The 18,011-nt window shown below is 43.5% G+C and overlaps 1 protein-coding gene across 3 annotated transcripts in view; it reads right to left on the bottom strand.

The window, feature by feature from the left end:
• cog4 (component of oligomeric golgi complex 4) overlaps positions 1 to 18,011 on the bottom strand; it is a 54,956-nt gene that overhangs the window by 10,837 nt on the left and 26,108 nt on the right. For all 3 annotated transcript variants that reach the window (XR_006314186.1, XM_043707354.1, XM_043707355.1), the window contains exons 8-11: positions 9,984 to 10,042; positions 8,552 to 8,685; positions 6,616 to 6,734; positions 4,863 to 5,029 (exon numbers count right to left, since the gene is read on the bottom strand). Coding sequence is in view for 2 of the 3 variants with exons in the window: in XM_043707354.1 (XP_043563289.1) it covers positions 4,863 to 5,029; positions 6,616 to 6,734; positions 8,552 to 8,685; positions 9,984 to 10,042 (479 nt within the window). In the remaining variant the exon portion in view is untranslated. The remainder of the gene's footprint in view (positions 1 to 4,862; positions 5,030 to 6,615; positions 6,735 to 8,551; positions 8,686 to 9,983; positions 10,043 to 18,011) is intronic.

Below are 18,011 nucleotides of genomic sequence, written 5' to 3'. Positions count from 1 at the left end.
AGGGATTACGAAATGACTTAAGTCGGTAATCATCTAAGGTAAATACATGTTTGTGCAAAACAATGTTCAGTCACCTTCAAAAGATGAATCATAAAGTTAACATGTAGGCCATGTTAAACACTTTCTTCCCATTAAAACATTCTAAGCTTTCCTTTGATCTCTGATAATCAAACCATTTGGCTTACTCTCAGACAGACTGTGGAAAAGCTCATATGACCTTCACTTTTTCCCCTCCAATTATTAATACAGTCTCAAAATATTATAATCTTGTAAACTTCATAATTGTCATTTAAATAGTCTGAGATATGCAGCTACATTTTGAATATAAAAATGAGGAGTCTCCCATTTCAGTGGACATGAGATTTTTTTTTTCCCCCTTGTCAAAGGGTCATGAGTCTTTGCAGCTCTTTTCTAGAAAGCACAAGAGACAGGGAATCATTGGATATTTTTAAGATAAAGGTAGATTAAATCTTGACTAATTAGGAAGTCAAAAGGGTAACAAGGTAATGATCAACCATGATCTTATTAAATGGAAAAGCAAGCTTGAGGGGTCGAATGGCCTACTCTTGCTCCTAACATATATGTTCTAAATATATGGAGGTGAAATTAAATAACAAAGAGTAAATTGCATAAATGTGTTTCTGCAGGTTCCTAGAAGCATATTTATTTTTCCATTTGTGGCTGCTAAGCGGTCGAGGACTAAATCTGTATAACAAAAATGCAATACTGCAGCTGCACAAACCATTTTACCAGGTGAGGACCATGGGCTCAATTTCCCTCAGCACCAATTATCAATCTCAAACAGGCTATTCTGGGAGAGCCTGGGAAAAGTGAATTCAAAGGAAGCTACCTCTGACTGTTTGCTAGCCCTTCAAAGCTAGCCCTGCAGCACACCTCGGAAAAAAGGAACACAAAACACGCCTACATTACATCTCAGATTCAGGAGTACAGAGGAACCTCGATTATCCAAAGGCAACGGGCAGGCAGTTTGTTGCTTGGTAATTGATTATTCTGATAATTGATTATTCTGATAATTGATTTGACCTTAAACAAAGGAAGTCAGACTGAACATAATTGCATTAAAAAGCATGTTTACAGAGTTTTTAATTCATTCAATTGCTAAAATTGGTACAAACACTTGATACCGCTTAAAATTCATGATATTTCACAAATCAAAGCATGTTTTGTGTAAATAAAATTAATTGAGGTGGAAGTCAGTTATTATTTTTTGAAGAAAACATCCATCCACCTGGAGATGCTGCCGTCTTTTTCTTTTTGTGAGCGATAACATTTGACGAAGATGCATCAACTTAATGGCATCGACTTTGTCGTGCTGCATACCACTCCATGAAAGGCTATAAAATGTCGATAGCTTCATTAGTGGGGACTGCAGGCAATATCGGTATCTGATTTTCCTTACCATCCACGGCGTCCGTACTTTCCTACTGTTCTTCCGTGACTACATGGATAATCTTCTGATGTCATTGTCACAGTTCACCCAAGCATTGATCTCAGTCTCTACGAAGTCTCCTAATCCCAGCTGTCTGCAGTTCTGTGATGTCAGTGGTTAGCCTTTGATCTGGACGGGTGCCCTCTTCACTGTCATGGCTACCAACACACCAGCCATTGTACCATTGTACCAACATGCTGCAACTGTTGATGGGCTTGATGCTGTGACAAGATTCAGCAATCATGAACAAAGCATCCTTGACTGTGAATACCTTCATAATTTCCTGCACTCCTTTGTCTGCATTGTCTTTCACCGAGGATGGCATGCAACGATATTTCTTCATTATCGCAATGATTCCCTGTTCGAGCGGCTGTAACTTTGAAGTGGTGTTTGGTGGTAAAAATAAACACTTGACAGCTCTGTCTGGCAATTCTAACTGGCTGATTTTCAGTGCGTAACCCCACGTTGTCAACAAGCAGAAGGGCACATTGCTAGAGTCCAGCGCTTGCTATATGTAATCTCACAGCAGATACAAATTCTTCCTGAAATCAAGAAGGAAAAAAGGGGATGTGTCATCCATGCATTGTTTTGCAATTTGTACTTCATGGAAACGAGTTCTTGTCACAGTTCTTGAAGCAACGTGGATTAGCATATCGCCCAATGCAGACAAGCAGTAACTTACGAATGCCAATGGTGTTGACACAAGGGAAAATCATAATGTGATCCTTCTGCACTTCATGTCCCTACACCTGTTTTTTTTGGGGGTGAATGCAAGTGTTTTATCCAGCAGGGCACGCCAAAACAATCCGTTTTCATCAGCATTGTATAATTGCTCAGGTTCATAATTTCCTTCATGAATGATGGATTGTAGTTTCTGTCTGTATCCTTCCACGGTGCTGTCATCCATGGACTTTTGCTCCTCAAGAACGCTGAGTTGCCTAATGCCGTGACAATGTTTGAAACGCTGTAACGTGCCCAATGAAATGGTGCGATTGGCTTCACCGGTGTGGAGGTGTGCATGGAAATTGGCACTTTTTCTAGTATCATCAGGCCATTGTGAAAATCACAAAATTACAGCTTGGTCGAGTTGCTCATCTTTCACGAGCTTTATGTCATAGAGTCATAGAGATGTACAGCATGGATACAGACGCATCGGTCCACGCCAACTAGATATCCCAACCCTATCTAGTCCCACCTGCCATCACCCGGCCCATATCCCTCCAAATCCTTATTCATATATCTATCCAGATGTTTTTTAAATGTTACAATTGTACTAGCCTCCACTACTTCCTCTGGCAGCCCATTCCACACATGCACCACCCTCTGAGGGAAAAGATTGCCCTTAAGGTCTCTTCCATATCTTTTCCTTCTCACTTAATGGATTTTCTTTTTAATGCAATTGAAGTGTCACTTTGGTTGATAAATTTCTCAATCACCAGTCCTGCTTCCCTGATGTCGGTCACTATTGCTTTTCCAATTCTGTACTCTTTGATGTCTTTTCACCACAATCCAGATGCTGTACAATCTGTTCAATTGTCACAGCTGTCCACTTTCTCTTCACAGACATGGTAAGTACAACAAACTCAATCACTTACCACAGATACGTACTCAGAACACGGTCATAGAGGGAATGAAGACACCCCTGATTTTGTCATGCATTTAAATCTTTCAGCACATTAGTCATTTTTGTCTGTTAAAATTATTTTAACATTGCTATAATTGACCAACTGAGATTGTTGCACCGTGTCGTTAACCCCTCTTTGATGCAACGATTACATATCTTCTTCAGTGCAGATAATCAGAATTCACTTTTACTCATTTAAACAAAAAGACACGATCACGTCAATAACACTTCTTTGCTGTAACGGTTTTACGGGACCTTCAGATCTTATTCGGATAATCCGATTTTTTGGATAATTGTGTTTGGATAATCGAGGTTCCTCTGTACTATGTTTCCACATGTATCAATATATAAACAACCTAACATTGTACTGTTACAGCTTCCTAAAGTGGAAATGATTAAATAATGAGAGTGCTGGTAATCAAAACAAAACGGTGCTGGAAAAACTCAAAGATCAGGCACCCTCTGTAAAGAGAAGATGGTAAAGCATTGTATCAGAACTCATGAAAGGTCAGAACTGAGGAAACACTAATGTTCCCACACCCTCTCCACAGATGTTGCTTTACCTACAAAGTGTTTCTAGAACTTACCGTTTCTATCTAAAGTACAGTAAATTCAGTGCCTGTGGATGGTGATGCATGCTGGGTGTCCCTCAATTTCTCAATCGGATTCATTAATAATTTAGACGGTACATGTTTAAGCTTTAGGTTCTGTGCCATAAAATTGAATAAGTTGTTAATCTCACTATTACAAAAAGTGTGATGAAACAGAACAGATTGAAATGGAGAGCTGTAACAGCTCTGGGAACGTGATAATACTTGGGAGTGTCACTGAAGTTGAAATAGGAGTTTGTGTGACCTACAAAAACTGGCAAGAAATGACAGTGTGGAACTTGGGAGAATAAAGATGGGTGGGTTTTTTTTTAAACATTATCTCTTCGTTTTGAAGACCCAGGCCAATAAAGGAGGCAGTAATAATGTTCAAAACATTAGAAAATTAAATAAAGCAAGATTGGAACTGAATGACATCAAATGTGGGTATGTACAGTATCTTAATAGGAACAGGATCATTCATTGTGTTGCAATAAGTAATCCAGACACACAAATTCAAATTTTATTTTGAGAATAAGCTATTTTAATTAAAGATTTGTTTAAATTGCAAGGGCCTAAAACCTGCAAAAATTTATGGATTTCTTCTGATCAACTTACAAATTATTTCAGCCAATTTGAGTTGGAATTGTAAAACTACACACTGGAATTTGTGGGTCTCTTTCAGTCAGTCATGAATTGGATCCGGCTTTTCTCACTTGTTTCCAGACAGGCGTAGTTTCCAAAAATCCCATATACTAGGCAGTTCAGCAGTAACAGCATCAGAATGTATTCTCAACTTATCTTCACCAGATGCAACACACAACCATTAGTAGAAATTCTTGATTTTCTTCCCTCCATTAGCCCAGGAACAAATTATGCTTAATTGGCTCAAATCAACCAACTAGCACAGGCTGGGGATCCAGCCCTGTGTAATCTGCATAACCCAGTATCATGCCAGGCAGGGTACCGATCACACAGAACCACTTGGAAAGTGGATAACTAGCTGGTAGAGGTCCAGCTGGTAGAGGTCTGTCTGGCAGAAAAACACACTTGGCAAAGTGCAGTCAGCAGACTACATTGCCAGAGGCTGCTTCAACCAGTTCAGCTATGCCAGTTAGTGATCAGCAAACAGTTCCAGGATTGGATCGCTGGCAAAATTAATAGCAAGGAATGCACACAGTGTCATATGGCCCTAAGTTACCTGAAATCTGACTCCAGTACAGTGGTGGAATGGTTGATCATGGCACACAGGCAGTCGATGTTTGAGCTTGCCAGAGCGCGACCGATGCTCTTCTTCACAATGAAAAACACATCGTCCACCATGCTGGATGTCAGCTGGCCCTTCTCACAGACATCCATTGCCACAGCCTGTGATAAAGAAATACCATCACCTTTAAACGACTCAACAACCATTCACATCTTCACACACCACCACTTGTACTCCCCATCAGCTCTATCCTGTGTGAAACTGACCATAAAGTTACTGTAGAAATTAACTTGCTATTGCCCTGATGTAACTGATCACAGATGGGGTAGTAGTTGGACATGACTACATAGAGACTGGTATTCAAAGTCGGACCAGGTAAGGATGGTAAATTTGTCTTCATAAAGCACACCAGTAAATCAGTTGGATTTTTTTTCATCAACACAACAGCTGCTCGATTGCTTTTTATCAAAAGCAGCTTTTTATTTTCAGAATTACTGCATTTGAACAATCACAATATCAAACTTACATGCTCAAAATCACTTAAGTGTTACACTGCAGATGGAAGGTCATTCGCATCATTGCATCAGCACCAACTCTCCAATGAGCGTTATGAATTAGTGCCATTCTATTGCGCTTGTCCAGCACCTTTGCACATTGCTTCTACCCTCTCGAATGCAATCAAATCTGCCTCCACACTACATCCAGGCAGTGCATTTTGTGTGAAAAAGTGTTTTTCTTACATCACGATTATTACATTTGAAGATCACTTTAAATCTGTGCCTTCACATTCTTAATCCCTTTAAAAGCAGGAGCAGCTTCTCCCTATTCTGTCCAGACCTCTCATGACTTTGAAAACTTCTGTCAAATCTCCCCTCAGATAATTGATTTGGGTCTCTGGATAACATAACAATCACACTACCATACATTTTACTGGGATGATGGAGATCAGTGTACCACAGATACCTGTTTGTATGATGAAGTGTCTTTTAAAACATTTTACATAAGGGCTAGAAGCACCCCAAAGTAGATTTATCATTTAGCAAAAGGCAATGGTCAGGTAGGTCCCAGATCATTCAAGGTGTGTGCCGGGCAGCAGATAGAAAAACTAAACCTGCTGGATATGCACAAATTGCCTGAAAAGGGAAAATGTAGGAATTGGTACAGTGCTAGACCTCGGATTCTCCTCTGACATCTGAACCACCAGTCACACCATTCTGCACTTGAATCACAGCTATGCAACCAGAATGCTTCAAAATACATGCTACAGTCATTGTTAAAATGCTTCCAGCAGTCTTCCCACTGAATAGCAAACATAGGGTGAAAACCAGCAAATCAAAAAATCTGAGTTTCTTGGGGTGACTTGTTCAGCCACTTCCTAAGCCTGACCTGCATCTGGTGCTAAGAATTTAAACTGAGTGGAAGTAGTGAACAAACATTTTGTTTTCATAATTTTCTTGTGTCTTTCTTCCATGCTTTTCTCTTTAGCAACTGCTGACTTTTGGTAGGATACATTCCATCAAGTAATTCAAACAAATTCATTTTCACATGGTGGCCTGGACAGTTTGTATCAGTAAAGCTATTTGACATTGATGGGGGAAATCACAGGTCCACATTTCCACCCACGTCCTTGGGACTGTTAAGACAGTGGTCAGAAGCAGGAACTCTGACTGGTTTTTCCCTCTTTAGCACTTTGGGAACTTGTGCTGTGATAATCATGACTATGAGAAATGTCGACAGTATTACATACCTTGTTGACCATTTCTCTCATGAAGTATTCTTCCATTGTGATGTAATATCCAATAAGCTCCTGCATATTCCGGCTCAGCAAGCATAGGTTACACAGTTTATCCAGTGCCTTCTGATGCTCTGAGTGACAAGCAATTAAATCACAGAAACATGTCAGCAAGCATTCAGTAGCTTTACAGTTTGCAACATATGCAGAGAATTTGCAATAGATAGGGTCACATTAATATAGAATGACATCAAACTCACAATGGAGGGCTATGGCCTACTGCAGGAAAGTGGGACTGGTACAGGTAGTAATATACTTTTGGCAGTACAAACTCGACTGGCTGATGGGTCATGTCTGTATGATTCTACGAATGCAGAAACAAGTCATTCAGCTGCCATTTATGCTTTTACCAAGCCTCCTCCCATCTTATTTATCTAGTCTATAAATAGATATTTTGATCCTTTCTCCTTCAGGTTTGTCTAGTATTCCTTTAAATGGATCAATGCTATTCACCTCAGGTGCTCCAACTGGTAACAAGATCCACATTCTCACCACTCTCTGACTAGGGATATTATTCCTGGATTCTCTATTGGATGTTGGTGAGCATCTTCTATTTAGGCTTCTAGTTTCAGATTTCACTAATTACCCATAAAATGACCCTCTGTACCCAAAACACAAATGGATTAGATTCAGCTATATATTCTTATTTTGGGGGCCAGTTAGGTCAATTGGCTGGAGGACTGGTTTGCGCCCTGCCTTCTCAACCTTACCTTCCACCTGAGGCATGGTGACCATCAGGTTGAACCACCATATAGAGTCCATATAGAGTCACAGAGATGTACAGCACGGAGACAGACCCTTTGACCCAACTCATCCATGCCAACCAGATATCCCAACCCTATCTAGTCCCACCTGCCAGCACCCGACCCAAATCCCTCCAAACCCTTCCTATTCATATACCCATCTAGATGCCTTTTAAACATTGCAATTGTACCAGCCTCCACCACTTCCTCTGACAGCTCATTCCATACATGTACCACACTCTGCATGAAAAAGTTGCCCCTTAGGTTTCTTTTATATCTTTCCCCTTGCACCCTAAACCTATGCCCTCTAGTTCTGGACATCCCCACCTCAGGGAAAAGACTTTGTCTATTTATCCTATCCATGCTCTCTCGCGAGAGAGCAACCCTATGGTCCTCTGGGAACTACAGCCACAACTTTACCATTGAAAATTTAGGAGAAAGTGAGGGCTGCAGATGCTGGAGATCAGAGCAGAGAGTGTGGTGCTGGAAAAACATAGCAGGTGTGGCAGCATCCAAGGAGGAGAATCGACGTTTCAGGCATAAGCCTTCCATCAGGAAACATTGAAAATTTACTACTCTTCATTGTTTATAAAGTTAATAGAAGAATACGCTTGTTATTTCTTTTTATCTGAAAATCAGTAAACTTTCACATTCTGCTTCCACACAACTCAAATATACACAGTACAATACAGAGATCCACAGACATGCAAACAATGTGTCAGAATTCAGGCACATGAACGGCTATGGATATTCAGCATTCCTGTTCCTGAAATCACCAGCCATTGACTCCTGCTGCAAACTCTGAATATGGACATCTGTCAAGGCTGCACTCTGGGTCAAAAGGCCTCCAAACTTCACATCAAGGATGAGTGTTCATCACTATAGGAAACCAAGATATCCTACAATGGCAGCAGGACGAGAAGGGGAGAAACATGGGTGAAAACATTACACAGCATCATGCTGTGGTGGAAAGTTAGTCAATTCTACCCCCACTCTGTTTCAGTGTCAGTTGAGACCGCCTAAACAGGCTGGAGATGTGCCATTGATTTGCACATTCAAAGGGAGGTTAAAAAAAAGCCAAAAAGTCATTAAACACAAACTGATGTTGTCTGGAAATTCCACTGTTTACAGCAAGGACACAACTGTACCTTGTTTCACTTCTTCTGAGGCTACTGCATCGCAAACCTCAAAATCAGCAGTGATTCTTCTCTTTATGAAGCGCAAGTACAGTTCTGCACGAGCATTCATCAATGTAACCTCCGCTAAAATGGTGTCTAATTCTCTGAAAGTCAAAAATAAATGATTAGAAGTACAAACGTAATTCATCCATTTACTAGCCCATGTACTGTGCAGTTAAACCATTTCTCCCACTGCTTTAAAATAATCTGTCTGCTGTAGTATTAACCTGTAGAGACCAGGCCTTAGATTCCATTCTAGGTTAAGTTGCTGGTCTCAGTCGGTCAAGTAGTTCAGCTTCCATGAGACAAGGGAGCAAGAATCAGCAAGAGTTTAAATCTTGATATTTATCCAGAGTGACTGTTGGTCAGAAGGAGAGCTGAAGAACAACATTTGGGGAGGGGTACAAGGTGCTATCACACAGAAAGGAAGATAATCAATTTTTGTTCAATTCCTAATTATGATCCAGAGGCAGGGGAAGGAAACAAGAGATTGAATGGAAGTACATGTAAAGAGGAGAAAGCTACCAATATTATTGTAAAGGAGAAGGTACTAACAATATAGGAATGAATAAAAATAGACAGAGAATGGAAAGTCCTCAGAACAGAAAAGACACCTAATCCAGATTAAGTTACCGAGGGAAGTAAGCATGGAAATTGGAGAGGGTCTGACCACAATCTCGATTACTTTTGGATTGGCGATGGAGCCAAAAGACTAGATGATTAAAGAAATTACACCCCTGTTTAAAACAAGGGGGAAATGGATAAACTCAGCAACTAAGGTCCAATCAGCCCAACATTTAGAAATGAACATCCCAGACAAAACTTACTGGAATTTTGGAAACTGTGCACTAGTAAAACATATAATAAGAGAGTTAGAAAAATATGAAGGTTTTTTTTTATTCCGCTGTGAGGAGAAGGCACATGAATATTAATATTTGAGTAGCAAACAAAGAGATGGCATCAGTACAATGGGCTGAATAATCTCCTTCAGTAATGCTCAATGCTAAAACACTGGCTGACTGGACTCACACACATAAAATATGATGTGGAAGTGTCAGTGTTGGACTGAGGTGGACAAAGTTCGAAATCACACAACACCAGGTTAAGTCTAACAGGTGAACTTGGAAGCACTAGCTTTCACAGCACTGCTCCTTCATCAGGTTGCTACCAAATAAACCTGTTGGACTATAACCTGGTGTAATCTGATTTTGAACTTTACACATAAAATAAGGTAAGGTAGTGGACTGTAATAGTACCCAAAGAATGCAAGCCTACAGGAAACAAATGGAACCATTATTTCTCAAATAAAGAAACAGCGATAATAAACAACAAGGTTTGTTCATGTTTCTTTTGATGGAAACCAGGATACATAACAATCTCCAGCTACTCATTATATACATACCTGGGCTCTATCTTATCCACTGTCAAGCTCCTCATCATACTGTTCTGTACACGCTGGAACTGCAAAACCACAAAATGAATGAAGTCAATGGTTATGTTGCTTAAAACAGGCATTTACATTAAGGATTCCATTCCAGATAGTAACTGTGAAACCAGGATCAGCACCAGGCCATCGATTCACTACATAGTTGTTCTGCTGAAATGGTAGAAACAGGTTTACACACAATCCCACAGAAAGGGACTGCCAACCAGAGGTTATTTGCCTTTCCATGGGATAGAAAATAATGGAAAGTTAAACTTCCATTTAACTTTTAATGGAAGTTAAAATAGGTTAGGCCACGTAAACAGACCTCCTAGCGGACAGGGTGTCTCAGTCTGCATGCCTTTCTGGATACAAAGTAATCCATGGCACAGGGTGCTACTTTACAAAAACAAATAGGGATATGCAGCACCACGTTACAACATTAATCTGTTTTAATGTGGGTCTTGCAGCTGGCCCTGAAGTGGGGTATGATAAAAGAAAACCCGGTTTACTGCATTGTAAGGATAAGCTCAAACTCTGTGTAGTTGTCCATTATGTCAAATAGCTCTCTATTACAACTGAATATGAAGAAAACACCAGAGAGTGGTCACTTGTGGTGTTGTAGCCCAGAAGACCGATTATCATGTGTCATGCTGAACACAAATAAAAGTATAGCACACTTAGCTGAAAGAAGACAGCACCAGATCGCCAAAATGAAGCTCAAGCAACCTACACATAGGTGACACGCACATATTCAGATGATAAGGAACCACTGGTTAAGGTTTCTATCCCACAGACTGGGAGTGCCTAATATCTCATTCTCTCCCACATGGCTTTGGTAATAGTGACCATGACCTACCCCCCCCCATCACCAAACCATCATATCCCAGACCAAACACAACCTCATCACCTCAGGAGATCTCCCACCCACAGCTTCCAACCTCGTAGTCCAGGAACCCCACACCCCCTGATTCTATCTCCTTCCCAAGATCCACAAGCCTGACCACCCTGGCCGACCCATTGTCTCAGCATGCTCCTGCCCCACCGAACTCATCTCCACCTCCCTCGAGACTGTCCTATCCCTCAGAGTCCAGCAACTCCCCACATACGTTCGAGACACCACCCACGCCCTCCACCTCCTCCAAGAGTTCCATTTGCCAGCCCCCATGGTGAAGATGGCCTCATCTTCACCATGGACACCCAATCCCTCTTCACCTCCAACTGCCATGACCAGGGCCTCCAAGTCCTCTGTTTCTTCCTCTCCCGGCATCTCCAACAGTACCCTTCCACTGACACTCAATCGTTAGACTGAACTGGTCCGCATCCTTAACAATTTCTGCTTCGAATCCTCCCACTTCCTCTAGACAAAAGGGGTGTAGCATGGGTACCCACATGGGCCCTAACTATGCCTGTCTCTTTGTCAGCTACATAGAACAGTCCATCTTCTGTAGTTACACCGGTACCACTCCCCACTTCTTCCTCCACTACATTGATGACTGCATTGGCGCCACCTCGTGCTCCCGCGAGGAAGTTGAGCAGTTCATCAACTTCACCAACACATTCCACCTCGACCTTAAATTCACCTGGACCATTTCTGACACCTCCCTCCCCTTTCTGGACCTTTCTCTCTCCATCAATGATGACTGATTTGACACTGACATTTTTTACAAACCCACCAACTCCCACAGCTATCTGGATTACACCTCTTTCCCTCCTACCTCTTGCAAAAATGCCATCCCGTATTCCCAATTCCTCCGCCTCTGCCGAATCTGCTCCCAGGAGGACCAGTTCCACCACAGAACACACCAGATGGCCTCCTTCTTTCGAGACTGCAATTTCCCTTCCCACGTGGTTAAAGTTGCCCTCCAACGGATCTCGTCTACATCCCGCACCTCCGCCCTCAGACCCCACCCCTCCAACCGTAACAAGGACAGAATCCCCCTGGTTCTCACCTTCCACCCCACCAACCTCCGTATAAACAGCATCATCTGCCGACATTTCCGCCACCCCCAAACAGATCCCACCACCGGGGATGTATTTCCCTCCCCACTTCTTTCCGCTTTCAATAAAGACAGCTTCCTCCACGACTACCTGGTCTGGTCCACACTCCCCAGCAACCCACCCTCCCCTCCTGGCACCTTCCCCTGCCACCGCAGGAATTGCAGTTTCCTGTGCCCACACCTCCCCCCTCACTTCCATCCAAGGCCCCAAAGGAGCCTTCTCCATCCAACAAAATTTTACCTGCACAACGACCAATGTCATTTATTGTATTTGTTGCTCGCGATGCGGTCTCCTGTACATTGGGGAGAATGGACGCCTTCTCGCAGAGCACTTTAGGGAACATCTCCGGGATACCTGCACCAATCAACCCCACCACCCTGTGGCCCAGCATTTCAACTCCCCCTCCCACTCTGCTGAGGACATGCAGGTCCTGGGCCTCCTCCACCGTCACTCCCTCACCACCCGATGCCTGGAGGAAGAATGCCTCATCTTCTGCCTTGAAACACTTCAACCCCAAGGCATCAATGTGGACTTCACCAGTTTCCATCTTTCCCTTTCCCCCACCTTACCCCAGTTCCAACCTTCCAGCTCAGCACCACCCTCATGACCTGTCCTACCTACCAATCTTCCTTCCTACCTATCCACTCCACCCTTCTCTCTGACCTATCACCTTCATCCACACCTCCATCCCCCCACCCCCTCCCATTTATCTCTCCACCCTGGAGGCTCCCTGCCTTCATTCCTGAAGGGCATTTGCCCAAAACGTCAATTTTCCTGCTCCTCAGATACTGCCTGACCTACTGTGCTTTTTCAGCACCACTCTAATCTAGACTTTGATAATAAGGTGCAGTGTGTGGTTAAACACAAGCTTGGATCTCTCGTCTGTGCTGAGTTAGTTAAGCTTGACGGTGCAAAGTTATTACAGTTGACCCAGCGTTATTGAACTAAATGGATGAAGGCAGGATAACAATTGTTAGTTGAGCTCTTAAGTCCACACCAAGTGAGGATCTGTTCTGATGTGTACATGCATCTAGTCAGCCATTACTGGGTAGCATCCTGAGCAAAGCACTGCATTTAACCCTAATCCAGCCACAACATAGACCAGGCCTTGCACAGTAGCTGTGAAACCACACTCAGCAGATGGGAAGAGAAAACTGAGGAGGTAGAAGTGACTGTCATTCGCTCTAGTCTTAAATGTTATAACTTGACTCTGCAAGATAGCGGCGATTCTGTAGAACTGCTGTGGACAGCTCTGCCTAACAGCCAAGGCATACTGGTGTTTTTTGCCATCCCTGGCCAACTTATGTGGTGGAATTATTAGTTTAAAACCTTACAGAACACATATTTGTTAATATTTGGGTGGGAAGGATGCCAATGGGAAAAGGAGTGAGCAAACAGCAGTAGGGAGGACACTCCCCTGCAACAGCTATCATATCAGAGACTGCAGCAACAGCAGCCTCTCCTGAACCCCCCGGGGACCTGACAGACTCACAGGAACTGGCTGCAGCGATGGAGAGACTTACCTTGAAAGTTGGGGCTGTGATTGAAAGGATCCATGGGGAGATTTGTGCTTTGGTCCAACCTATTGCATCCATGCTACAGAAGCATGAGCAGGAGATCCAGGGCCTCGGGGAGAGGCTGAAGGAGGTGAAGGGCCTAACTAAGGCCTCGGAGGCTGCAATGGAGTCCTCATCCAGTCAGATCCATGTGCTGGAGCGAGAGGTGCGGGCCTTGCGAGACCATATCGACGACCTCGAAAATCGAGATCAGAGGATAAATCTCCAAATTGTCAGGCTCCATGAAGGTGAGCAGCCAGTCAGCTTCTTTTAAAAACTGCCTGAAGTTTTTGGGCCTTCACAGAGTCCAGCAGGCTACAGATTGAAAGGGCATATCGGGTTACAGTGCACAGGTCAGGGCCGGTGCAGCGTCCCAGCCCGGTCCTAGTGCACGTCCACTCATAAGGACAAGCAAAAAGTCATAGAAGCTTCCAGATCCACAGACACTGCTGTACAAGGAGTCAAAAATCAAGTTTTTCCAGGATTTCTCTGCAGCTGTAATTCGAAAGAGAAGTCCTTAGATGAAGTTAAAAAGAGGCTGAGGAACCTGGGCATCCAGTACTCCATGAGATACTCTGCAGTACTTTGTTTCAGCCATGAGGACTCAGTTTATACACTTGACTCTGCGGATAAAGCTAAGAACTTTGTGGACACTTTAAAATCGATGGATTGACCTGAAGAATACGGTTAATGTTTGTTCTCTTTTCTATCTTTCCCCATGTTTTCTCTTCCTTTTTTAATTCCTTTCTTTCTCCCTAATAATTTCCTTTTTGGAAAGGTGGAAAAGGCCTTGGAATAAGTTGCTCCTAATTTTTCTTAATAACTGGATTTTCTGATGGGAAATTTTGTGGATGTTCTTTGTTGTCTCTCCCTTTTTTGTTTGTTCTGTTTCTCGTTTAGTCACAAGTAGGGGTGACATGAAGCAAGGGATGGGTGGAGTGCTCATCCTGACTTTGTCTTTTTTCTGTTGATTTAAGGATCATCTCCTTGGTTTTTTTCTGGCCTAAGGCTGGGGCACAGTCCGAGTTTGAAGGAGCTGTGAAGAAGGGGATGGGTAGGGTGAGTGCCCCCTATGGGCGGGGGAAGAGTCTTCCATTCAAGGGTTTATAGTTGGTTTCTTTTGTAGTTTTCTGGTAGTAATAGTTGTTTATAGTTATGATAGAGTAGGTTTGGTACATATAGTTTTTCCATTCTGAGTTTTTATTTACTTATGCTCAGCGCTTTGTAAGCAGGGTTCTCCCTCCGAGGGGTTCAAGGGTCTCTGAAAGGATACGGCTAAGTGTCTTATTAAATGGTGCACCTGGAACATTAAGGGAAGTCATTCGCCTGTTAAAAGGAAAATAGTGCTTTCTAGCCTTAAGAGGGAAAGGGTTGATATTGCTTTGTTGCAGGAAACCCATCTTCATGATGGGGAACACCTGAAATTACAACAGGGGGGTTATGACCAGGTATTCTTCTCATCCTACTTATTCAGAAAAATCTTCTATTCACCATTATTAGAGCAGGTGAAAGATGAGCAGGGATAGTTTGTGATACTTAAAACCCTGATACATGGGGAGGAATGTGGCATTTTAAACGTCTACTGTCCTCTGGCGCATCCCCTCAAATCTTTGATTCGTGCTTTCTCGAAGTTGAGTGCTTTTGGAACATGGCACATTATTGGGGAGGGGGGGGGATTTTAATTGTGTTTTGGATCCAACAGTGGACAGGATGCCTTGTGGGCCCCCAAGTATTTCTTCACAGGCCAAGCAGGTGGTTGACTTATGCAAGGAGTTGGGGGTGGTGGATATTTGGAGATGTCTTCACCCTACCGGCAGGGACTTCATCTTTATTTCAAACCCACATAAATGTCACACGAGGATTGACCTCTTTCTGGCTCCCTCTGCCCTTCTGGTTTCGATTATGGGTTGTAAAATTGGGAATATAGCTATCTCTGATCACACGGCAGTATATTTGGAGGTTAAGGCCAAGAGTGAAGTGCTAGGTTTGCGGCACTGCCGTTTGGACCCTTTTCTCCTTAAGGAGTCCAAATTTGTGGAATACTTTTTGAAGGAGTTTCAGGAATTCTTGACTATCAACTCAGGCACAGCTAGTAGTCCATCTATGCTGTGGGAGACTGCTAGGGGATTAGCTATTTCCTATTCGGCTAGCCGGAAACGACAGAAGGAGGAACAGCAGCGTCTACTTGAGACGCGGTTGAAAGCCGCTAAGATGGCACATTTTGCATGGCCTGCGGTGACTAAGCTACAGCGGATCACGGCCCTCTGGGCTGCCTTGAATTCAATACTGACACAAAACGCAAAGAAAGAACTTGCTTTAGCTAGACAAAGGCTGTTCGTATATGGGGATAGGCCAGGGAAGTATTTTGCGTTCCTGACTAGGAAAAAGCGTGCTCCCCAATCCATTACTGTAATCAGAGACAGCACCAGGTCCTTATATAGGATGTTAAAAAGATTAATCAGGCTTTTTGGAGCTTTTACTCTGAATTGTATCGATCTGAAGATTGCGAAGCCAGGAGGGCTAAAATGAACCTGGACCTCCCAGGGGTAACATTGGAACAGGCCTCTCTCCTTAATGCCCCATTGACAGTTCAGGAAATACAGAAGGCAGCGAGGCAACCTCAGAGTGGGAAAGCGCCTGGCCCTGATGGTCTTCCGGATGAGTTTTATAAGGAGTTTACAGGGATTCTGTCAGGGCTGATGTTGGAGATATACAATCACTCCTATATGCATGAATGCCTACCACAATCTTTGACAGAAGCTAATATTTCCTTAATTCTTAAGGGGAAGGTTCCTGAGGATTGTGCCTCATACAGGCCCATTTCTCTATTAAATTCAGATTTCAAGATTCAGTCCAAGATCCTGGCGCTGAGATTGGAAAGGGTGTTGCCCCATATTATTAAAGGGGACCAGACAGGCTTTATAAGGGGCCGTAGGTCCTCTAATAATAGTAGAACGTTGCTGAATATGGTCCAAGCTTGTCAGCAATGATCGATTCAGGGATTGGTGATTTCCTTAGATGCAGAGAAAGCATTTGACCGGTTGGAATGGCCGTATCTTTTTTATGTCTTAGAAAAGTTTGGGTTGGGTGGAGTCTTTGCTCGGTGGGTGCAGGTTTTATATCACCACCCTCTGGCTGCGGTCATCAACAACAGGGCGAAGTCTGGGTATTTTAGGATTGGTAGGGGTAGTTGGCAAGGCTACCCCCTCTCACTTGTTGTTTATGTTGGTGATAGAGCCGTGGCAGAGGCCATTCGTCAGAACGTCCACATAATCGCTCCGGAAGTGGTATCGAAGGCACACAAGATTACACTGTATGCGGATGATGTCCTTCTGTTTTTGTCGAATCCGATGACCTCCAGACCCCATTTGATACAATGTATCAATTGATTTGGGGCTATTTCATGATATGAGGTTAACTTTGCAAAATCGGACACTATGCCTTTGGGGAACCTTAAGGATGTGCCAGAAGTTGAAGGTGGCCCTCAGTTCCCTTTTAAGTGGTCACGGGTGGGGTTTCAATACCTAGGCATTTTTATTACCCCCAAGTTTGATCTGTTATTCCAGACTAACTTTGCTCACTTGCTCGACAATGTTAGGCGAGATCTCCAGAGATGGGGGGGGCTCTTCCAATTTCATGGCTGGGCCAAATATCTCATTAAGATGAATGTTCTGCCTAGTTTGCTTTATCCCATGTGTATGCTCCCTGTAATGTTTCAATGCTTGGGAAGCTTATGGGGCAGCTTGGTTCCTTTGTTTGGCATCATGGGTGGCCCCTCATCAAACTTACTCAATTACAGTTGCCTCAAGGAGGGGGAGGAGTTGATTTCCCAGACATCAGAAGGTATCAATTGAGTTCCTTGTTGTCCTTTGTCTGCGATTGGGTAGGTAACGATCCACACTCAATATGGCTGGATATTGAGGCCTCCCTCAAAGTGATTAGATTAGATTAGATTAGATTACTTATAGTGTGGAAACAGGCCCTTCGGCCCAACAAGTCCACACCGCCTCGCCGAAGCGCAACCCTCCCATGCCCCTATATTTACCCCTTACCTAACACTACAGGCAATTTAGCATGGCCAATTCACCTGAGCTGCACATCTTTGGACTGTGGGAGGAAACCGGAGCACCCGGAGGAAACCCACGCAGACACGGGGAGAACGTGCAAACTCCAGACAGTCAGTCGCCTGAGGCGGGAATTGAACCCGGGTCTCAGGCGCTGTGAGGCAGCAGTGCTAACCACTGAGCCAGAGTGCTCTCTTATTAACCTATTGTTCATGGATAAGATGAGGACAGTTATGGACCACTGTCGGAATCCCATTGTCATTAGTACAGTCAAGGCATGGAGGGCGATGTGTCAGAGTGAGGGTTGTTTATCCAAGACTTCGCCACTTATACCTATAGTTGGCATGCCAGGGTTCTGACCAGGGATGATGGACTTAGGGTTCAAA

Source organism: Chiloscyllium plagiosum, chromosome 17 (genome assembly GCF_004010195.1).
Source record: "Chiloscyllium plagiosum isolate BGI_BamShark_2017 chromosome 17, ASM401019v2, whole genome shotgun sequence".
NCBI lineage: Eukaryota > Metazoa > Chordata > Chondrichthyes > Orectolobiformes > Hemiscylliidae > Chiloscyllium > Chiloscyllium plagiosum.
Note: the sequence above shows the minus strand (reverse complement) of the source record. Positions and strands in the feature narration are given on the sequence as shown.